The 24,049-nt window shown below is 46.1% G+C and overlaps 1 protein-coding gene and 1 long non-coding RNA gene across 2 annotated transcripts; one reads left to right on the top strand and one right to left on the bottom strand.

The window, feature by feature from the left end:
* Positions 1-836: 836 nt before the first annotated feature.
* LOC310671767 lies at positions 837-4,908 on the bottom strand. The gene is made up of 3 exons (XR_014508167.1): positions 4,892-4,908; positions 3,585-3,675; positions 837-2,857 (listed from the first exon to the last, which is right to left on the bottom strand). It is a non-coding gene; the product is annotated as an uncharacterized lncRNA (long non-coding RNA).
* Positions 4,909-5,081: 173 nt separating this feature from the next.
* Positions 5,082-24,049, top strand: GPD1 (glycerol-3-phosphate dehydrogenase 1). Its single transcript, XM_083427891.1, has 8 exons — positions 5,082-5,214; positions 10,802-10,979; positions 14,988-15,128; positions 16,527-16,665; positions 19,002-19,114; positions 19,697-19,930; positions 22,131-22,237; positions 22,902-24,049. Exons 1-8 carry the CDS (start codon positions 5,174-5,176, stop codon positions 22,996-22,998), a joined length of 1,050 nt encoding a protein of 349 aa, XP_083284017.1. The 5' UTR covers positions 5,082-5,173; the 3' UTR covers positions 22,999-24,049.

Genomic DNA, 24,049 nt, shown 5'->3' with positions numbered 1-24,049 from the left:
GAGTTAAATCTCATGAGAACTTTTCCATTATGTACAGGCTGGGTCGGATGATCTCATGCAATTTCAGAATAACGATATTATGTATTGCACCATTAATGTCTGCTGCTTTTTACTGAGTAAGCTAAAGCTTGACAAAAGAAGGCAACGGACAGAAGGCAAGATTCAGATGAGGGTAAGTGGGAAGATAAAAGTCAGTTCACCAAGCAGATCAGTCATTTTGTAGTAAGTCCTCAAGACGGCAACAAAAATATTTCTTTCTGATTGAGAAAGGTCTCTAGGTCAACATATCCAACCAAAATTAAAAGCCTGCCATTTGGGGATGCAGTGGTTGATTTCAAGTGCTATGAACTTAGAAGAATGCATATGATTGGACCACCATACATCTGAAAACATCACATTTTTGTTGCCATTTTTTTGTGAGTTATTTATAACATAGCATTCGACCCTGCCTTTTACTGGGTGGAACACAACATTTCATCAAAAATACAATGCAGCAAGTAAAATATTAAAACCACAATAGATATATTTGAAGGTAGGGGAAAGTAGAGATGTTTGAAGGTAGAGGAAAGTACCGTATTTTTCACTCTATAAGACGCACCAGACCATAAGACGCACCTAGTTTTTGGAGGACGAAAACAAGAAAAAAAAATATTCTGAATCTCAGAAGCCAGAAGAGCAAGAGGGATCGCTGCACAGCGAAAGCAGCAATCCCTCTTGCTGTTCTGGCTTCTGGGATAGCTGCGCAGCCTGCATTCGCTCCATAAGACGCACACACATTCCCCCTTACTTTTTAGGAGGGAAAAAGTGAGTCATATAGAGCAAAAAATACTGTAGTTTGTGCTGTATCGAGGAGCAGACGTAGTCCATTAAATTAATCATTACATCTTTATAACGAAATTAGATACTGTACTTCTATGTTCTTAAAAGTAAGCCTAAGTCTTTAACAGCTGTGCATAGGTAACGGAAGCAGGTGTAGAGTGGCCTTTACTAGTTTAGGTTTTCCTAAGTGAGGAAATTTCATTTTGGGATGTTCCCTGTGTTTAAAAAAAAGATCCTGCAGAAAGAAAATGAGTACCTCAAGCACAAAGCGGAATTCAGATGTTTTGTGGCATGCTATTTTTTCTGGATATAGGAAACACTCTCTGAAGCATCAGAGCATTAAAAAAATGTTGGCCCCTACTTATATAGCCTGAAGCGGTATAGTTCATTCTTCCATCTCCTGTTGCATGTGAAGGCCCAACCTAGATTCTTCACAGGGAGGAGGAAGAATCGAGGGGTGGAATGAGCAAGTCGGGCCATGCCAATGCCTGAAGGAAGAGAAATACAAACCTGGCAGTGGTTGAAACAGAAGACATCAGTGTGTTGCCTAGAAAGTCTCAACAGTCAACTGTTGCTGATTTAAGGACAATCTAGGGAAAGTATTGGGTTTACAATAGAAGCTCCTAATTTATTTATTTTTGGGGGGTCCCTCTGCCAGAGCAGAATCCGCCTCCTCTCAGCTGTGATAGGCCGCTTGCTAAGTTTGTAAAATGCCCCTTATCCCATTTTTAGACACTAAGCAGGCTTATCAGGTTTATATTTTATTTAACAAATTTTGTCTGTTGCTCTACGCCGCTTGTACGCAGCTCACAAATAGATATTAAAATTACCAATAAAAGCAGTTAATCAAAACATTTAAAGATAATTAAAGTTAAGAAAAGATTAAAACACACCAGCATCTACGTGTCTGGATAGACTTGCTTCAACACAAATGTTTTAAGCGGGTTCCAAAAATAATCCATTGAAGGTGCCCGCCTGATACTGATGGGAAGGAAGTTCCAAAGCATAATTGCCACATTAAATTATCAGTTTCTTGACAATGGCAGAATGCGTCCTAGGTGGCACCTGTAATAGCGACAGTTCCACAGAGCAAAGTGGGCATATACGAAGGCAACCCTGCAGGTAAACTGGCACCACGTCGTTAAGGGCTGTGTATACCAGTAGTAACACCTTGTTTTTGGCCTGGTAACAGATCAGCAACCAGGGATGTTCTATGCTGACAGGGTTTCACTCTTGCCAGCAGCTGTGCTCTAGCGTTCTGCACTAGCCAGTTTCTGGGCCAATGCAAGGGAAACCCCACATAGGTGCATTGCAGTAATCCAATCTTTTAAGTCACCAGTGCCTGAGCTCCTCTGATCGAGTTCTCCCAGTCCAAGTTAGGTTAGGCTGAAGGTTAAGAGACTGGCTCAGGGTTGCCAAAAGATGGGCTACCTATCCAGGTTATTGCCAAAGGAGACTCACACGGACTTCAGGAAGTTATGAATGGAGCAGCAATGACCCTAGGGCGCCAAACACCAATGATGTTTAGCGTACACTTCTTCCAAAAGTGCATGTATTTCAAATGTGTTCTAATGTTCTGGCTTGCAGTCGCTGGTTTACTTTGAACTCCAAAATGAGTTTTTACGACTAGTGATATTTCCTTGTGAGATGTCCTCCTGTGATTTATTTTCAACCTGCATTTTCATTAAGCAGATTGAGATCTCTAACATCTCCCATAAAGCACCAGACAGTTCCTGCTGCTTCCACCCACGTGTGTTCTCTGTTCTTCTAAAGCCTGGGCACCACTCACTTTCCTTTTGGCGGAGTAGATTGCTTGTTTATGACTCTCATCAGTACCGCATACAGATTTGGTGGCTTTTAAAATGTGGCTTGCTTGCTTTCTTCGTCAGAAAGAACTCCATAGGCAATGTCTGGTGTGATATATTGCAGTTGGCAAGCAGCTACAACCATAGGGTTGAAGGACCTTGGGGTCAAAGCACAATTTGAGTGTGCATCGTGTGGTCTTGAGCATGACACAGTATCAAGTTCGGTTCCCCATCTGTAAGAGGGAAATCACATTACTCACCTACGGTACCTTAAATGATGGTTAGCAAGCTGAATTGCTTGATACGCAAAGCCTCAATTCATTGACAAACATCCATTTCTTCTATTCAATTCACCTAAGCCAAATAACATTCTTTTTAATCCTCCCTCTCTGACCTTCGATTGTGGAGAACTGAGGCCATAGCATTTCAATAACATCCCAATCTCGAGATGTTTGCATCCTTGCCTTATACCCACATTGCCCGAAGCCCTTATTTAAAGAGGGGAATCACGAACTGAAGTTTGCTATGGTATATCAGTCTTTATATCAGTCTTCTCCAGCCTGAAATTGAGCTACAATTTCCATCATCCCTGTCCATTGGCCATGCTGGGTCAAAGCTAATGCAAGTTGGAAATGGAATGCATAGAAGTCAATAGCTGGAGATGGCAACTTTAGATCGTGTTGCTGCTTTAGGAGCAATTTATCATGCATGGATAAATGCCCCTTCCCTGATGAAGCCAGTAAAATGAGAAGCAAAGGTTATAATCTGCTTTAACAGTTATGCCCAATGATATTGTAGCCCTTGCCCAGTTACGCAGAATATTACTCCTCAAAAATAAATCTTTGTGCAATCCTGCGTATTGAGAACAGAAGATCTGGACCCGAGCCTTGGCTCAGATTCAGACCTGATCTTCAGTACATGCTGGCTAAAAGGTGGACAGCAGTGCCCTTTCTCAATTACCCTACTGCTTGGAGCTGGAATGATCTGGCCGAGGTCATATGGATTTCATTGGATGGTTTCCGGAACTGTAAAATAAGCCCGTGTCTTGAATCTGCAAGTTCAAAATATCAGCAATGGGAGCTAATGTCGTTTGGTTCCTAAACACTGTAGCTTCCAAGGCCTTATGTTTTCTTGCTTTGTCAGAGTAGGTTTTTTCCCCTTCACACAACTGTTTATCTCTGTGCTCCAAATGACAACTTCTTAGCATAAGCTCTTGCTTGCTAATCACACCACAGGCTCCCATGAGTAAAAGGGACATGCCCTGTGCCCCACTAACTTTTCTATCGAGGGAGATCAAGCAAAGCCCTTTGCTCTTGTCTTACCACCCTGAACTTTGCTATTTGAGCCCGTGATAGGCTTTGTCAGCAACTGATTGCAGCAATAACGCTGAGGATTTGCACAAGAGCATCTAGCAGTCGGGACAGTTGCTCTGTGTTCAGACTCTGCCAGTTACATGGAATAAGTGGGAGGGGGGCAGTTATTATGGGGAAACGCTTAAATCCTGCAATCTGCAAATTGAATATTTAAGCAAGCACTATCTTGTAGCTCAGTTTGTTGAATTAGATTCAATGGGACTTCCAGGTCACTGTGCAAAGGATTGCAGCCTGGTGGCAAAATCCTATATATGTTCACTAAATAGAACAAGTAACTCCCACTGTTTTCAGTGGAATATATATACTAGATGCACAGCTTAGAGACAGCTGTGATCAAGCGGCAGACAAGTTATAGAAATAAATACCGTGTTTTTCTGTGTATAAGACTAGGGTTTTTTTCCTTTAAAAATGATGTCAAAAATTAGGGGGCGTCTTATACTCTGGGCCATCTCCCCCCATTTTCTTAAATCCGAGTCCCCAAAAATAGGAGGTGTCTTATACATGGGGGCGTCTTATAAATGGAAAAATACAGTAATTCCTCAGCAAGGCTAGAATCCTAACAACCGCTTATCTCTGAGTAAGTCCCACTGGATTCGGTGGGCTTACTTCTGAGTAGACACGGTTAGGGTGGCACTGCGTGTTTGGAATGGCATTTTTTACCATGCAATCCTACACTTGTACTTGGAAGCAAGCTCAGGACCGCAGAGATCCTAAACCTGTGTGACTTTCTTCAAGCCTTGGCTTTGTTCCTTTCCTACGCGTGTCAAACTAATGAAGCCGTCCGCTTATTGATTCAACCCCCTAATTTCCAAGGTCGTTCATTCACACGAGCAGCACGGGGAGAAAGCTACCCGTCCAAAACTGCCTGGCGGATTTCAAGGCAGAAACGCGCACCTGCGGAGCCAGCTCAGGTGCGCAGAGAGTGTCCGGGTCAGGCAGGGCCTCTCGTCTCTCGCCCCCCCCACCCCCCCGGAGCCGCCATAGGGCCTGGCCTCCTCCGTCTCTTCCCCGCCACCCCGTCGAGGACCCTCCCTGCTCGGATCCGCTCCGGCGAGGAAAGGGTGCGCCCGGGACGCGAGGCGGGGCCGCACGGCGGAGTTTATAATGCCTCTCCGACGGGGCGGCAGCGAGTGGGAGCGAGAGAGCGAGCGCGCAGCCTGCTGACAGTCCGCCGCGATGGGAGGCAAGAAAGTTTGCATCGTGGGCTCCGGCAACTGGTGCGTGGGCCGAGGGGGGCGCGCGTGGGGGGGGGGAGGCAGCGCTGCTGTAGCTGTGGGGGAGGCGCTGCAAGTTAGGACACTCGCGGCTCAGGTTAGGACACTCAAGTTAGGACACTCGCGGCTAGCAAGCGCCGAGCCTCCTTTGCACAACGGCAGCGCGTCTTCGCTTGACCCTCTTGCATGCCAGCCCAGCCGAGCGGGGTCGTTTCTTTGCTTTTTTTCGGGGGACGGAGCTGAAAGTTGACTCCTGTTGCTCATTGTGATGTGTGGGGGCTCTCGACTTTTGCGCGCGCCCCCCCCCCCCCGCCGCAATGTGGTAGTGAGAGAGGTGAAAGCTATTGCTTTGGCTTTATAGTTTTTAAAAAACAAGTCGCTTAAAGCAAGCGCTGCCCTCGATCCCTCAGCAACTTGAACCATAGCAGCCAACAATATAAAATATGCTGCAATATAAAATATTTGAGGGGACGCGCACTCTCCCCCCAGTTGATGAGCATTGCCATTCAAATACGTAGTGTGCCGTCTTATGTGATCGATTATGTGGCGTGGGGCTTACCTGATCTCCCCCACCCCAATATTTTATTCAAGTTGGCACCCCCAACGTGGGGCTCACAACCTTGAGATTAAGAGTCTCCTGCTGTGCCGTCTGAGCTATCCTAAGTTCGTTGCGCCCTTAACCTTCGGGTTAATAAATGGCGGGGGTGGGAACAGGTGCCAGCCAGATTCGCTTTCCCTCTGGTGAGACTTTCTGCCATGTCGTGGTTTGCTTGCCAGGGGGGCAGAGGGAGAGGGAAGGAGCCCCCTAGTGCTCGAGGAGAGAGCGCCCCTCACTTGAGTCTATTTCTGGAGCCTCTTGTTAGTATCACTCTCTCGAAAAGAAGCTCTGTGCGCTGCGAGGCAATGCCTTCGTGGCTCTGCTTGTCCTGCAGCCAGTGGCGTAGCGTGGGGGGTGCAGGGGGGGCCGGCCGCACCGCGCGCAACATCTGGGGGTTAGGGTTAGGGGGCGCAAATCCACGGGTTAGGGGGCGCAAATTACTTGCCTTGCCCCGGGTGGTGACAACCCACGCTACGCCACTGCCTGCAGCTGCTCTTATTATTATTATTACTACCCTCCAGGATATGTCAGAGACTAGTCCCGGAACTGGCTTTCGGTGCTAAAGCTTGACTGTGCAACACAGAAATACTTGCATGTATCTTTTGGAGCATATACAGAGCGCATACTGTATTTGGACATGCGCTGGAGGGTTACGACGCAGTGACCTCAGTGCATTTCCTCGACACATCAGGAGCAAGGTGGGAAAGCTTCCAGCTTCAAGAGTTGGAACTCTATAAGCCAAGAGCAAGTCTCTCCATGGGCACCTATGTTTGCATATGTACGGGTTCTAGTTATAATAAGCAATCTTGTTTCAATTCTTCTCTCTCCTAAGCACAAGTGAAAGCCTATAATGCTAATGTGAGAGATTTGTACCTGTTTGTGCATTTGGAGATGTCTGTTTGTAGGCCAGACTTCGCCATCACAGTGTTCTTCCTAGGTTTTGGACTACAAATCCCATCATCCACAGCTTGATGGCTATGGCTGATGGGATTTGTAGTCCAAAACATCTGAATGGTCCTAGGTTGGCGAAGGTTGGTCTAGACTCTTGGTTTCTTACTTTTATAATTTAGCTGACCGGCGTCTTTAGATATATAAACGGCTACATTACATGAACGGTGTGATAGTACACTGAAGAATTACACACCTCCTTGGAAAGAGGGGGAGGAACCAAGTTTCTCTAAAGAGGCCTTTAAGCGTGTAATGCACATAGATTCAGGAAAGTACTAGTTCACATAACACACACCTAAGTTGCTGCAAGAGGGTGTGGTGATAGCCAGAAGCTCAAAGGGGGATTAGAGAAATCCATGGGGGAGCTATCCATGCCTATTAGTCATTAGGCAATATACCAGAAACTGGTGTGTTTGTAAAGGGTTATTGCATTCACGACAAATTTAAAACACTTAATTGATGCTACAAAAAACCCCCAGCATAAAATACGGTATAAAGCGTAAATAACAATAAAATAAAAAATCAATTTAGGGGATTCGACTTCATGGGGTTCTTCTATCTCAATACTTTGGAAAGCAAATGCATAAAAAGAGTGATGCTGGATCATACCAAAGGCCTGTCCAGTCCAGCTTTGTGCTTCGAACCCCAGCCAAACACATACAGGGAAGCCAAGAGACCTCACCCCACTTTCGTTCCCCAGCAACCGCCATTCAGCGTCACATCACAGCCGTTATGGCTTTTGATCCTTTTTTAAAAGCTTCCAATTTGGTGGGTGTCACTAAATCTTGTGCTAGTGAATTCCATAGCCCAATTATGCACTGCTTCCATTTCTATTTCTTCACAATTCCCCCCCCCCCCCATAATCCATATACAGTGGTACCTCGGGTTAAGTACTTAATTTGTTCCGGAGGTCCGTTCTTAACCTGAAAGTGTTCTTAACCTGAAGCACCACTTTAGCTAATGGGGCCTCCTGCTGCTGCCATGCCGCCAGAGCACGATTTCTGTTCTTATCCTGAAGCAAAGTTCTTAACCTCAAGCACTATTTCAGGGTTAGCGGAGTCTGTAACCTGAAGCGTACGTAACCCGAGGTACCACCGTATTCTGATCCCATCCCATCATGGTGCCTAGCTAGAATTTAAACAGAAGAATAAGGGGGATTCTTGGGATGCGGGTGGTGCTGTGGGTTAAACCACAGAGCCTAGGACTTGCAGATCAGAAGGTCGGCGGTTCGAATCCCCGTGACGGGGTGAACTCCCATTGCTCGGTCCCAGCTCCTGCCAACCTAGCAGTTCGAAAGCACCTCAAAGTGCAAGTAGATAAATAGGTACCACTCCGGCGGGAAGGTAAACGGCATTTCCGTGCGCTGCTCTGGTTCGCCAGAAGCGGCTTAGTCATGCTGGCCGCATGACCTGGAAGCTGTATGCCGGCTCCCTCGGCCAGTAAAGCGAGATGAGCGCCGCAACCCCAGAGTCGTCCGCGACTGGACCTAATGGTCAGGGGTCCCTTTACATTTAAGGGGGATTCCACAGCACACTCTGTAATCCAAACTATCAAGCCGGCCGGGAACTTGAGGCCAACCCTCCCCAAGAACTTTGCCACTTTGGTAGCTGGTTTCCAAGGGGATTCTATTAACTTGGAGGCCGCCATTGGCTTGTGAGAGGAGGCAGCTAACAGTAGTAGGACTTCTGCAAGTTGGAAGGTGGATGCTAACCTTGGCATCCCCAAGTATTTTTTTCTTTCTGCAACTGGGTGAACAGCAGCCTGCCGAATGCGTGTGTTTCAAGCCTCCGTTGCAAACGTAATTACTTGAGCATTGCAAAGTTGTCTTTTGTGTGTTGTCCTTTGGGGGCCAGGGTTGGAAACGTTATGGAAGATGTGGAGGGGCACAAAGTTTCGTGAACAACAGTGACTGAGGTGTGTGAGCCAGTTGGTGGCTGTAGCAGGGCCTTTCCTATAACCTGGCAGTGCCATGTTAGAGAAGCCATAAGGAACTGGTTTGCAGGCGAAGCCTCTTTAGTCGAGAGTGGATTTCATGCTCTTTATTCAGCTCACAGTGGTGAGGAGGAATGAAAGTTCCCCCAGAATGTCTGCTTTATATACATTATTTACACAATGGGCCCCACATGATTGGCTAATTCCGGGATTCACATGTAGGCCAATCAGGTTGCAGATTCACTTCCACCTGGAGCTGGATTGGGTGGCTCCTGTGGATCAATCAGACTGCTGCATTCTGGACCCTATTGTTCTAGGACCAATCATACTGCTGCATTCTGGACCCTATTGTTCTAGGACCAATCAGACTGCTGCATTCTGAATCCTATTGTTCTAGGACCAATTAGACTGCTGCCTTTTGGATCCTATTCAACTCAGTACATAACACTGATGGTCGCACTTGGCGGTGGGTTGCTACTGATGGGTCAGCTGCAGTGGGGTTGACCCAGGACATTATCCATTTGGGCCACACCATTTGGGTTCCCGCCCTGTGGAACGCCCTCCCATCAGATGTCAAGAAATAAAAGAACTACAGTCGTATCTTGGTTCTTGAACGCCCTGGTATTCGTACGTTTTGGCTCCTGAACACCGCAAACCCGGAAGTAAGTATTCCGGTTTGCACACGTTTTTTGGAAGCCGAATATCCGACACAGCTTCCACTTGACTGCAAGAAGCTCCTGCAGCCAAGCAGAATCCGCATCTTGGTTTTTGAATGGTTTTGGGAGCCGAACCGTCTCCCGGAACGGATTAAGTTTGAGAACCAAGGTATGACTGTCTCTGACTTTTAGAAGACATCTGAAGGCAACCCTGTTTAGTGTTTGATGTTTGATCGTGTTTTTAATATTCTGTTGAGAGCTGTCCAGAGTGGCTGAGGAAACCCAGACAGATGGGTGGGGTATAAATAAATTATTATTATTATTATTTGGGTTGTGATGAGGGTGAAGACACTCACTGGGTGATGATCAGTTGTAGGCTTGCTCCTGGGTGAGATGCTGGAAGGGGGAATGTGTGCTAATACAGAATCCAAGTGCGCAGTGGAAAATTGGGGAGCTGTGGCGAGAGCATGAATGCAGTTCATGAATTCTTCTTTTTTAAAAAAATGATATTTTTTTATTTTAACAATCAATAAGCAAACAATACAAACAGACAAATACACAAAAAACAAAAAAAGTAAATATAAAAACAACACATACAGACATTTTAAAATACGAAATACAAGAAAAAATAAAAGAAAAAGTTAAAAACAATCATTGTGTCTTTACATTATGTAACCTTAACCTGGGCCTGCGACTTCCCCAAGCCTTCCCACTCTATATTCTAGATCTTATGATCTGACAGTAAATTCTTTCCCTCTGACATATCTTCGGTTCAAATTGACTTAATATCTTAACATAGTTACATTTCCATATGTCTTAAAACATTAATCTTTCTTGATCATTAAATTTTTATGCTAATATTCTTTTAAATTCAATCTGATGTCCTCACACGTTCTTTATCTTATAATGTTTCTGTAGATAGTCTTTAAACTTCCTCCAATCTTCCTCCACCGTCTCTTCTCCCTGGTCTCTGATTCTGCCAGTCATTTCTGCTTGTTCCATGTAGTCAATAACCTTCATCTGCCATTCTTCCAGCATGGGTAATTCTTGCGTCTTCCAATACTGTGCGATGAGCATTCTTGCTGCTGTTGTAGCATACATAAAAAAAGTCCTGTCCTTCACCTGAACCTGTTGGTTGACCATACCCAGGAGAAAGGCTTCTGGGTTCTTTCTAAATGTGTATTTAAACACCTTTTTCAATTCATTATATATCATCTCCCATGCAGTTCATGAATTCTTACTCAGTGTGTTTGGTGGGTGATTTTGTTGATTCATGCTGCTGGATGTATTTGTCAGATCATTCTTTTGTATTTATATGCTCTTTGCTGCTTTGGGAGCCTTTGGGCAGTGTACAAATGAAATAACCTGCTAGAGAGATAAGACTTTGAACTTTGAAGGGTTGCATTCTTTCTCAGTCTTGCATACACTCTCTTTTGTTTCTTCTCTCCCCCTGCAGGGGTTCGGCTATTGCCAAGATTGTGGGCAGCAATGCAGCCAAGCTGGACAAGTTTGACACCACAGTCAACATGTGGGTGTTTGAGGAGGAAATTGGTGGCAAGAAACTCACGGAGATCATCAACACGCAGCACGAGAACGTCAAGTACTTGCCAGGCCACAAGCTGCCCCCCAATGTGGTGAGTTCAGAAGCCGGGGGGGGGGGGGGGAGAGAAGGGAAGCAATGTGGGGGCAGCATGGCAGCTGTATTCCAGGCTGGGGCCAATGTGTCACTTGCCTCTCTGTGCTTGCAAGTCAGCTTAGAGACTTTCAAAGGGTCAAAAACAGCCTCAAGGTATTCATAATAATAATAATAATTTATTATTTATACCCCGCCCATCTGGCTGGGTTTCCCCAGCCACTCTGAGCGGCTTCCAACCGAATGTTAAAAACAATACAGCATCAGACATTAAAAACTTCCCTAAACAGAGCCGCCTTCAGTTGTCTTTTAAAAGTAAAATAGTTGTTTATTGCCTTGACATCTGCTGGGAGGGCATTCCGCAGGGCAGGAGCCACTGCCGAGAAGGCCCTCTGCCTGGTTCCCTGTAACTTCACTTCTCGCAGTGAGGGAACCGCCAGAAGGCCCTCGGCGCTGGACCTCAGTGTCCGGGCTGGATGATGGGGGTGGAGACGCTCATTCAGGTATACAGGACTGAGGTCGTTTAGGGCTTTAAATTTTAAACACTTTGAATTGTGCTCAGAAACGTACTTGGGTGCCTGTTGCAGAAAATCCAAGAAGCATCAACCATGGGGATCCAGAAATGTAAGAAACCGAACAAAGCACATTTTCACATCCTTTAATGGCATCTCAGTGTTTGCCTTGAGTTGTGTTCAAACCCAAAATTTCAAGCACGTGCGCCCCTAAGATTTCTGGGAACTGTAGTTTCCCCCCTCACATAGCTACACTTCTCAGAAACCTTAACAAATGACAGGATTCTTTGAGTAATTAAAGCAATGCACTTTAAATGTAATGTGTGCATGCATCTGTAAGCCCCGGCAGCAGAAAAGCTCCCCCCTTGATATTTGTCCTGAATTTGCATTTACACATACAAATTAGCATATGCACATAAATATATTCCATAGACTTGTGCCAAGAAATGTGTACCTAGCAATGTCCCTGAGTGTGACAATGGGAAGTATTTGTCAATGCGTTGCAGTACATGTATCTAGGCTAGGCCAAGATAAATTATGGGATTCCCAATAGCTGAAGTTGGTCTCTTGTTGGGGGAGTGGAGTGGACTTAAGCTAAACTAACTCCCGTCGGTTTCAAGAGGAGAGGAAAGCAAGTGTTCAAATATATCCTCTTTTAGAATTTGTGAGGACTTGAGACGCGCTTAAGATTTGGCTGGAACATGCTGAATGTTGAGAATCTCGCTTATTCCCTCCCACATAACTCTGAACAAAGGACTCTTTTGTTGGAGCATTTCATGCTTTCTGACTTCTTGAAAACTTGCACCAACTTCATCACCTGAAAATTAACAGTGCGGGATACACATTGAAAGGTTATAGGGGGACGTGGGGAGGAAGAATCACATGTCAAATGTGGCCCAGAAATAACAATGGCCAGTTGGTTTTAAAAGGGGCAACTTTCTGAAGTACCGGATGGAGAAGCAGTTTGTCTGCTAATAGGCTGGCCAGTTTTTAACCTCTCTCTTGAGGATGAACAAGATGCAGATTAGGCTTCTTCCTATTGGAGGGGAGCTTTGAGCAGGAGTAAGCATTCAAACTATAGGAACGCGGGTGGCACTGTGGGTTAAACCACAGAGCCTAGGACTTGCCGATCAGAAGGTCGGCGGTTCGAATCCCCGCAACGGGGTGAGCTCCCGTTGTTCGGTCCCAGCTCCTACCCACCTAGCAGTTCAAAAGCACGTCAAGTGCAAGTAGATAAATAGGTACTGCTTCGGCGGGAAGGTAAACGGCGTTTCCGTGCGCTGCTCTGGTTCACCAGAAGCGGCTTAGTCATGCTGGCCACATGACCCGGAAGCTGTACGCCGGCTCCCTCGGCCAGTAAAGCGAGATGAGTGCCGCAACCCCAGAGTCAGTCACGACTGGACCTAATGGTCAGGGGTACCTTTACCTTTACCTAAGCATTCAAACATGAAATCCACAGTCAGCAGTGTGACTGGTCACTGTTTGGGAAGGACCTGTGTCTTTTGAGCTATCTCCAATTTTCCCTTTTGGTCTCCCGGTGCTAGCCAAAGCCAAATTCCCAATTGAATGAGACTCCATTCCTGTTTCATCAGCTTTCTACTGCTCCAAAACCATCTCATGTGCAGGGCCTTTTCAGTCGTGGTTCCAAAGTAGATCTGAGAGATCTGCACAGCCTCCTCTCTGCTGCCGTTTTTCTGCATGAGTTTTTATTTCTGATTGCCTTTGCTAACCATTGATTAAGTTCTGTTGACCAGCTACCACTGCTTTAGTTCATACCACTTTATTTTAGCCACTGTTTTGTTGTTTATCTGGTTTTATTTTGTGTGTGTGTCCTCCTGCTATTTTGGTGACCTTTTAATTTTGCTGTAAAAGCTAATCATATAACCTTTTTGGGTGAGCTATGGTATACAGATTACTATCAACTGACAATGGATTATTTGTGTCAAGCCTGGAAGGGTCTTCAAGGCCCATTTAGCAGATTTCCCTGGGCCTCCTTCCTCCTGTCAGACCCAGAGGAGCACAGCAGGGTTGGCTTGCGCCTCTTCCAGGAGAATGAAGATCAAGGAACAAGTTGCCTTGGCAACAAAAGTAATAAATAACCTTCTCTCTGCCTGCTAACATTTCCCAGTGCTAACAGAGTGTCAAAAAGCCCACTCAATAAAAACACATGCTGGGAGATGGCAGAGAGATTTGATGTTACACTAGGCAAGTCTTGTTCATTGAGCACAGGGTTCAAATGCCTTTTATGGTGTTTTTTAATAATATCTTCCCCATGCCCCCCTCCCTCTCCAATACTTAGCGGGTGGCACTGTGGTCTAAACCACTGAGCCTCTTGGGTTTGCCTATCAGAAGGGTGGCAATTTGAATCCCCGCAACGGATGAGCTCCCGTTGCTCTGTCCCATCTCCTGCCAACCTAGCAGTTCGAAAGCACACCAGTGCAAGTAGATAAATAGGTACCTCTGTGGAGGGAAGGTAAACGGCATTTCTGTGCGCTCTGGCTTTTGTCACGGAGTCCCGTTGTGCCAGAAGCAGTTTAGTCATGCTGGCTACATGACCCAGAAAGCTGTCTGTGGACAAATGCCAGCTCCCTCAGCTTGAAAAGCTAGATGAGTGCTGCAACCAGTCACCTTTGACTTAACCATCCAGTGGTCCTTTAGTGTACACACACACGTATCTCTGCTTAAATCAGGTAAGAGGAGCTTTAGGTGCTCCAGATGTTGCTGAACTTCATCTTCCACCAGCCCCAGCAGTTGCCAATCTTCTTTGGTTGGGACGTTGGTCATTTTCCATTTTGGGGCTAACAAAACACGGGTCACAGTTGTTGCATACATAAATAACATTTCCTGAAACCTGAGGATTTCAGTCTGAATTATCCTCAACAGAAAGGACTCTGGTTTCTCAACCAAAGAAGGTCCCAACCAAAGAAGATTGGAAATTTAAGTTGACAGAATATGCACAACTTGCAGACTTAACATATACAAGAAGAGAACAAGAAGAACATTTAGAGAAGATTGGAAAACGTTTGTTGAATGTATGGAAAATAATCGTGTCCACTGAAAACGCTGGCAGCATTAAGATAAAATCAACAGTGTGAATAAGTTGATGCAATAATGGAATACTTAATGGTATAGTTTTTGTAAACTATGCAGGGATTTATGATATGGAACCATGGAAAGAGAAGGGAAGTCACTGATATCTTAAGGATGTAAAATGAGTATTTTAAATTGTAAAACAGAAAATTTTAATATATAGAGAGAGAGGACTCTGGGTTTTTTTGGAAAGTAATTTATGCAAACATTCAGCTTTCTTCAAAGGCATTTGGTTACCCTAGTGCAGAATTTCCTAGGGTTTGTTGAGCATGTGTGTCTTATAAGAGCTGCAAACCTTTCTTCCACCACCATCACCCTTCCTTGCTCTCACTGATCCTGCTCCCTTGAGCTGCCTAGACTTGTTGTTGATGCCTTTCTTTTCTCCAACCCGCCCCCAACTGCTGCAGGTGGCAGTGCCAGATGTGGTGAAGGCTTCAGCTGATGCAGACATCCTTATCTTTGTAGTGCCGCATCAATTTATTGGGAAGCTCTGTGACCAACTGAAAGGCCATATCAAGAAGGACGCGATTGGGGTCTCGCTCATCAAGGTGTGAGTTGGAACTAAGGGTTGGGCTGCTCGGAGCAGCTGGCTGGAGATGCAACCATCCTAGGAACTAACTGGGGCGGGTTGCATGAGTTTGCTTAGATGAGCTGAGAGGCAATTGGGTGCATCTGTTGTGTGAGAAGGATAAACACACAGAGAACAGGCTCACGAAAAGCCTGTGGGAGAGTGGGGAACACCCACATGGGACACAATTCCCTAGGCTTAATCAATGACTGCGATTTATTGAGAGAGCATATAATGGAGCATTGCAGCAAGCTTAGTCTTCCCTGTTGAGACTCCTGGAAGTATTCTTTGACTCTTGTGGTATCTTCAAAGCTTCAGGCAAATACCAAGTTCTTGGGTTGAGGACTTATTATTTAATACTCACATATGGAAAGGAGGATCAGCAGCCCGCTGATCCCAACACCCAAAATTACTGTAGCAGTTGTAGGCATATTGTATGCTGCCTTTTCCCCAGACTGGGACGCAAGGCAGCTTATATAGATAAAATTTGTTGTTTAGTTGTCTTAGTTGTGTTTGTCTCTCCATGACCCCATGAACCAGAGCATGCCTTGGAAACTCTCACTTCTCAAAGCTGCTCATTTTTTATGTCCAGGGAGTTTTCTTGACAAAATACTGGAGTGGTTTGCCAGTTTGTTCTCCAGGTGGATCACATTTAGTCTAAACTCTTGGCTATGAACTGCCCGTCTTGGGTGGCCCTGCACGGCATAGCTCATAGCTTCTCTGAGTTATTCAAGCCCCTTCGCCACGAGAAGGCAGTGATCCATGAAGGGGATAGATAAAATAGAAACAGCCAAAAACATAGAAAAAACCTATCGTTAGAAACACACACACATACACAATATATATATGAGTTTAATTACAATAAAAACATCACAGCACCAAGAGTTTGGATTTGATATCCCGCTTTATCACTACCCTAAGGAGTCTCAAAGTCGCTAACAATCTCCTTTTCCTTCCTCCCCCACAAAAAACACTCTGTGAGGTGAGTGGGGCTGAGAGACTTCAAATAAGTGTGACTAGCCCAAGGTCACCCAGCAGCTGTATGTGGAGGAGCGGGGAATCAAACCCGGTTCACCAGATTACGAGTCCACTGCTCTTAACCACACCACCACACTGGCTCTACCAGCCTTTTCCTTAAAACTAGTCAGTTCCCCAAAGCCTGTGAACAAGAAAGTCCAACAGCAAGGAGGAAGCCAGTCCATTTTCTCTAGGAAGGGTGTCCCAAAGTCTGGGAGCAGCCACTGCTAGTCACAACATCTACTGTATGCTGTTGCATCTCTTTGGGGGATAAGGATGCTCTCAGAAGGACTACAGGCTACTTGAGGGATCTCAGCAAAGAGCTACCCCACTGACCACGTCATGTTCTGTTGAATCCCAGGGTGTGGATGAAGGACCCGATGGTCTGAAGCTGATATCGGACATCATCCGCGAGCAGCTTGGCATCGAAATGAGTGTGCTTATGGGGGCCAATATCGCCAACGAGGTGGCCGACGAGAAGTTCTGCGAGACCACCATTGGTAAATGAGTTTGAGCTTATTCCTATGGCTAGCTGGGCGGTGAGAATCTCTCCAAGTGGGCTGCTCATGTCAAGGTCTTCTGTCCCTCCTTACCTTACCAGTGCCACCACTAGATGTCTTGGGCCTACTGAAGCTTGCGTCCAAGAGCAGCTCCACAATAGTACATTACAGGCTTTGGTTTATCAAATATAGACAAGGAATAGGGAACGTGTGAGCACTTCAGACGCTGCAGATGACAACTCCCATCATCCCCTGGCCATCGGCCATGACAGCTGAGCCTGGTGGGAGTTGGGAGCTCAGCAACATTTGGAGGGCCACAAGTTCCCCATCTCTGGCATAGATGGTATGATTTTGCCACATCTCACCTTGGACACAAGGGACATCATTTTAAACCCACTACAACATGTGAGGAAACCAGTGTGGCTCCTCTGTCCAATTTGCTCTCTACTATTGCTGCCATCCAGCTTTCTCCCTTGCCTGCAGTGGCCCATGGGGATCCAGGTATGACCCACAGCAAGTGGAAAGGACTTGGAAGGGAACACAGAGATCCCTGGCATCTCTCCCTTGCTGTATATCAGATCTGTGTCATCTTAACAACACAGCAGGGGTTTCAGAAGGGTCTGAAAACGTTGTCTTTTTATATGAGCCTCCCAGCTGTGAGATTGTTTTATTCGCTAGATTGTTCTGCTTTTTGCTGACTTACATTGTTCACCCATTGTAGGGTGGTGGTGGTGGTTTTTTTAAAAAAATTGTAAGGAGCTTTGATTCAGTTTGCTTAAATATATCACACTGATTAGGTTAAAATACATCACATCACTTCAGGAATTAATCAAGTTAACTACATATCCAGAGCAAAGGTGTCCTTGAAACACCTGCATGCATATTCCTGAAGGGGTTAGGCCTTCTTGAGCTGTGGATCCAACACATGAATGTGGTTGTTGAAGGAAGCACATTGGTTGTATTGGCTTCACACAACAGTGGCAGGGAAACACGGAAGAAGCTTAGCAAGTGCAACCTTGTAAAAGTGCAGAGCTGCTCTTGGCCATCGCTAGGGGTAACTGTAATGGCCCACTGCCCTGTTACTCTTGGTTGGATCCAGTAGGGGGAGCAGCACAAAGAGGATGATTCTTCTTCCTCTTTTGGCGATCACTCATAGCCGAGTAAGATTGTCTTCCATGGGCAGCCAATTTTCAGAAGGACATTCCACAGGGCATTAAAGGGCAGAGAGGATGTGGAGATACATCAACAGGAATAATTGGTCTTGGGCGCTTTATTGTACTACATAAAGGAACATACGAAGCTCCAGGAGTATTTGCCCCTCTAGCCCAGTATTGTCTACTCCCCGTTGGCAGGGGCTGTCCAGGTGTCTTGAGCAAAGATGGATCTTTCCTGTCACCTGTTGTTGTTGTTTAGTCGTTTAGTCATGTCCGACACTTTGTGACCCCATGGAACAGAGCACGCCAGGCACTCCTGTCTTCCACTGCCTCCCGCAGTTTGGTCAAACTCATGCTGGTAGCTTCGAGAACACTGTCCAACCATCTCGTGCTCTGTCATCCCCTTCTCCTTGTGCCCTCCATCTTTCCCAACATCAGGGTCTTTTCCAGGGCATCTTCTCTTCTCATGAGGTGGCCAAAGTATTGGAGCCTCAGCTTCAGTATCTGTCCTTCCAGTGAGCACTCAGGGCTGATTTCCTTCCAAATGGATAGATCCATGGGACTCTCAAGAGTCTCCTCCAGCACCATAATTCAAAAGCATCAATTCTTCGGCAATCACCTGTTAACCTGATCAATTTTAACTGGAGGTGGCAAGGACTGAATGCTATGCAAAACATGTGGTCTTCTGCTGAGCTACAGTCTCTCCCTGCAGAGAAGAGGAAAGAAGAGCGTCTGATTTGTTAATAAGTTCCAGGTTCTTCACAGAGCAACTGGAACAAGCTCTATTCACCTCCAAACACCTTCAGTGCAGCCCCCTCCCCGGCCAGTGTTTCCCCGATTTGTCATATTATTTGTTAATTACGGTTACAAATGCCCCTTCTGTTGAACCACTGAAGCATTATAAAGCATGGAACTGTTCTTTTAGAGCCCCCCGCCCCTCCCCTTATACTTGAGCCTGAGAATTATACTTCTAATTTTGATAACCCTGGGGAAGGGGAAAATGAGAGATCCATTGGTTGCCATGGGGGTGGGGAGAGTGGAGGCATCATTTCCTCTGGCAAGCAGAAATGCTTCCGCTGTTGGAAGCATCAGAAGAGTGAGATGTCCAATTCCTCCCTTGGGCTTTAGAGAGGCAAGGAGCAAGGCGGTGTCTACTTATGCCCATGTTTTACCTCTTTGCAGGCTGCAAGAACCTAGAGCACGGACAGATCCTGAAGGAGCTGATGCAGACGCCGTGTTTCCGAATCAGTGTGGTGCAAGAATCGGACACCGTAGAAATCTGCGGTGCCCTCAAGGTGTGGGAATAACCAGGCTACCAGCGGTTTGGCAGCTTCCGCATGGGGTGTGGCTTGCTGCCAAGGGAGGTCTCTGCTGGCACGATGGCATTGCACAGAAGAATGGGAGACCTGTGGCCTTCCAGATGTTGTTGGGTTCCCAACTTCCATGAGCCCCAGCCATCATGGTCAACTGTCAGGTATCATGGGATCTGTAGTCCAGCAACATCTTGAGGGCCTCAGATTCCCCACACCTGGCCTAAAGCTTCTGTTGACCTCCCAAGTACATACATACATGCACACAGAGTCTGTACATGCAAAGTTATGACTGTTTGGGAAGCCATGCTGCCTCACCAGGGAGCTGGAGCAGGTGGGGGACTTGATGGGAGCTTCTCCAATGAAATGCGCGTTACATTATACGCTTGCTGGGGAGAGGTGGTTTCTACAGAACTAATCTCTGATGCCATCCTTTCATGGGAGCCATCATTTGTAGCCCTGCTTAGAAGACCAAAGGTTGGTCTATCTACTCCCTGCCTTAAATAGTTGCAAGGCTAGCGCCGGCCGGAGCCTTTTTGGTTATCAACCTATGTTCTTCCTCCTTAGAACATTGTGGCTGTTGGGGCTGGTTTCTGCGACGGGTTGGGCTTTGGAGACAACACCAAGGCAGCGGTAATCCGCCTGGGCCTGATGGAGATGATCGACTTCGCCAAAATCTTCTGCAAGGGCTCCGTCAGTTCTGCCACGTTCCTGGAGAGCTGTGGGGTTGCCGACCTCATCACCACCTGCTATGGGGGCCGTAACCGAAAAGTGGCAGAGGCTTTTGCCAAGACCGGCAAGGTAAGTAAGCATTTGCATAGGGCTCTTTAGGGTTGTCAAATATCTCTCAAGGAAAACTCTTACTGTAGTGCAGTAAGACAGTATTTCGCAAAGCTTTTAAAATCCCGCTTTATGCAGTGCTTAGAGTGCTTCAAACATCGGTAATTCAAAATTCTGTAAGGGAGGCCAGTATTATTTTTCTATATTCAATGCTTTTTTTTTTCGACACAAAAAGGTGCCAGAACACACCTCCCTCAGAAGACACACTCCAGAGCCCAAAGAGCATCTCTTCTCCTTGTGATCCAGAAGCTTGTTGAGGGGATGCTCGGGGTGAGGTGAGGGGAGCCTTCTGTGCTTCAGCTAAGCACCTTAAAGCGCTCCCCACAAGCACCTCTCTAGCTTGTGTGAGTTGCAGCAGTTTGGGGGCTTGCTCAGGTGAGGTGCAACTTTCCCAAACGTCAGCTGTTAGGTGGGAGGCTGAAAAGCTTCAGCAAAGCCAAAGGAATGTGACCCGTTCTAGCCTGGCAAAGAGAGGTGACCAATCACCTCTCTTATGATGATTATGATGGTGGTGGTGGTTTATTTATTGCTTTAATGCCAAAATAGTCTTCTAATCAGTTTGCAATGATGAGACACCAATCACACACGCATTAAAATACAAACATCCATCATTAAAATGTACAATGAAACAATCCTATTGTAAGGTACATGGGGAAATGGTTTTGGAAACCGAAGAGCTATTTGATTCCAGGCAGCTGCTATGAGAGCAACAGCCGCACAGTTCCCAGCCAATGGCTTCCAGGGGGTAATTCTAGCCAGAGTGGAGTGAAGACTCCTATCCTTGTCTTCAAATTCGAGTTGGGCATGAAAGAGAGAGAGGGGGGAAAACAGTTGGGTTTGCACAAAATATCCACATCCCTTGCCAAGGACATTTGACTTCAATCTTTGTTGCAATGCTTGTTTTGATGTCAACACCGGGTATTTCACAAAATTTGGGAAGCGGCAGCAATCGAGACCTGCAGGGTGACTGCAGGGAGGGAAAGGTGGACTAGCAAAGCTTGACACCAGGGCAGGCCTGATGGTGCAAATGCTTTCCTGGGGCAACAGTATTTTAGGAACATAGTAAAGCAACATCTAAGAGGCAAGCTGCAGGATTCCTTGCAGTGGATGCCAGGAAGCTACTTGCATATTGTGTGTAGAGGAGAGGTTTGGTTTAGGCTGCCTTTGTTCGATACTGTCACCTCTCTACAGCTAGGCATACTGGCCTGGCCAGTATCAGAGTTGTTTTTTAAACAACAACAATCAAGCAATATATAAATTTCAGGAAATAATAAATAAATATGATGTTTTCATCTCCAGCAGGGATATCTTACACATTCTTAGAACATTTAAACTGGCTTTGTACTTCAGCCGCTGCCATGGCTTCTCCCAGGGGCGGGTGGCGCCGTGGTCTAAACCACTGAGCCTCTTGGGCTTGCCGACCAGAAGGTTGGTGGTTCGAATCCACGCGACGGGGTGAGCTCCCGTTGCTCTGTCCCAGCTCCTGCCAACCTAGCATTTCAAAAGCACACCAGTGCAAGTAGATAAATAGGTGCCACTGTGGCAGGAAGGTAAACGGTGTTTCTGTGCACTCTGGCGTCCATTACGCCAGAAACGATTTAGTCATGCTGGCCACATGACCCGGAAAGCTGTCTGTGGTCAAACACTGGCTCCCTCGGTCTGAAAGTGAGATGAGCACAGCAACCCCAGTCACCTCTGACTGGACTTAACTGTCCAGGGGTCCTTTACCTTTTACCTGTGACTACTCCCAAGGAGTCATGGTATGTGTAGTTGGTAAAGATGCCGAAAAGTCTGTTAGATCCCTACTACAAATATGATCATGCCTAGCTGAACTGGTTTAGAGAGATGAGAAACCTGTGGCCCTCCAGCTGTTGGTTGGATTACAACTTCCATCATCCCTGACCACCGGCCATGATACCTGGAGCTGATGGGAGTCAAGTAACATCTTGAGAACCATAGTTTTCCCAACCCTGCAGGTTCCCCAGGGCAGAGAGTCCAGCATCTGAATCTGTTTAACTCTGTGTGGCATAAGATATGTCCAAAGAGAAGCACAGAGAAGGATGTCCTTCTCTGGATCAACCTTCTAGGATTCGCCCAACTTGGGGAGGAAGGCTGTGCCAAGCAGCCACTCATACTTGGAGATCTGTCTTGCATCTTGCAGTCTATCGAGCAACTAGAGAAGGAGATGCTCAATGGGCAGAAGCTGCAGGGCCCTCAGACATCAGCAGAGCTGAACCACATCCTCAAGAGCAAGAATCTGGTCGACAAGTGAGTCCCGTGTGACCTTTTTTTCCTGTTTTGCTTGCCATCAATATGTATGCTGCAATGGCACCCATTGGATTGGTGTAACAATCAGCAATGGGCTTGTTTCTACGGCTGTATGCAAATTCTTGGATTGGTTGATGAACTGATTACTCAATCCACCAATTCAATAAATTTGCATGTTACCAAAATCTAAGTATGGGAGGTCTATTTTGAGATAATAAAGAAAATGTGAATTGACTATTTAATAAACAAAAGCAACCACTTGTGGCTGAAAGTGCCAGCTTTAATTTTCGTCTCTTTTGTTTGTTGCAGTGGCCCTTAACCCTCATCAATTAAAACTGGCTGTATACAAATAAAACTCTGCTCAGAAATAAGTCCCACTGAGTTCAGGGGAGCTTGCTTTCAGTTAAGTGTGCGAAGGATTGCAGCCTGAAGCTCACCACTCTATTTATTTGCACTTCCAGAAGTACAGGGCAACAACACACCCCTAAGACCTCATGAAGTTCCATATTTTATTTACAGGCAAATCACTGGACCCTCCAATGCTCTTCCTAGTGTCACAGCAGGTTTCTCAAACTCGCCCTTTTGCAAGTTTTCATTTTCCTAGCAAGCTTTGCTACCTGTGTGAGAGTTAAATCTCATTTACCGTCTTTTCTCCCCACTGCAGATTCCCTCTTTTCACTGCTGTCTACGAGATCTGCTACACTGGCAAACCTGTCTCCGACTTCATCAAGTGCCTGCAAAACCATCCTCAGCACTTTTGATGGGCTTCCAGTCTTGCTCCTACAAAGAAAGGGGTTTGGGAGGACTTCCAGTTTCCCCACTGCCATCCCAACATGAGAAGAGGGACCCAACACAGAGCACGGGGCAAACAAGGGAGGACTCATCAAAGAATCATAGAATAGTGGAGTTGGAAGGGACACTAAGTCATCTAGTCCAAACCCCAGCAATGCAGGAAAAACAGCTACATAATCCCAGACAGATGGCCGTCCAACCTCTGTTTAAAAACCTCCAGTGAAGGAGAGTCCACCACCTTTTGAGGTGGTCCGTCCCACTGTCAAAACAACTCTAACCACCATGGAGGTACTGGATCAACTCTTTTGCCAGGGAGTTTCTGCCATTTACCAATCTCACCTTAAACGGACAAAAGTTGCCTATGTTGAGTCAGTCTCTTGTTTTGCTCTTCTTAGATTCCAGAGCATCCAACTTCTCGGCACACATAGCAAAGGCAAAGCTTTGGCTTTTATCTTTTCTCTTGAGGAGAGAGAGAGAGATAATTTCTTCTGCCTCTTCTCTGTCACATTTCTCCAACTTGATTTTGACTTCTCTGGGTTCAGGCTTGAACCCTGCCAGTTTTGCCTGCCTTAAGGGCTTGTTTAAAGTCAGTAATTGGGGGAGAGGGGACAGGAAGCAAATTCCGATTACAGGTAAACCACCATTTATGCACGTTCAATATGTGTGTGGCTGTGCATACATGCATCGCTTCAAACCCAGAAGTTACCTGAAAACAATCACGAAAAGGGGATGAACAGGATGTCTGCAGGCTTCTTCAAATATACGCAATTTCACTTAAATGAACGGTGCCTCGGAACATAACCCCTGCGTGAATGGGGGGTTGCCTGTATTATGATTTTTTACTCCATGCCTGGAACGCAAGGAACCCCAGGCATGATTTAAAAATAGCTGCTAGGGTTCTCTCCCCAGACAAGGCTTGACCTCAGCATCCCTGGTATCCATGGGAATGGGAACTGTAGCCCTGAATGTGAATATTTGTCTTTTTGAAAAACAAATATTAAAGTGAGAAACAAGAAATAA

The sequence above is a fragment of the Podarcis tiliguerta genome (assembly GCF_965153285.1).
Source record: "Podarcis tiliguerta genome assembly, chromosome: 2".
Taxonomy (NCBI): Eukaryota; Metazoa; Chordata; class Lepidosauria; order Squamata; family Lacertidae; genus Podarcis; species Podarcis tiliguerta.
Note: the sequence above shows the minus strand (reverse complement) of the source record. Positions and strands in the feature narration are given on the sequence as shown.

Coding starts and splice junctions, on each gene's coding strand:
- GPD1 (XM_083427891.1), top strand. CDS start 5,174: ATGGGAGGCAAGAAAGTTTGCATCGTGGGCTCCGGCAACTG. Junction 5,215..10,801: donor ATCGTGGGCTCCGGCAACTG/GTGCGTGGGCCG, acceptor CTCCCCCTGCAG/GGGTTCGGCTATTGCCAAGA. Junction 16,666..19,001: donor GTTCTGCGAGACCACCATTG/GTAAATGAGTTT, acceptor ACCTCTTTGCAG/GCTGCAAGAACCTAGAGCAC.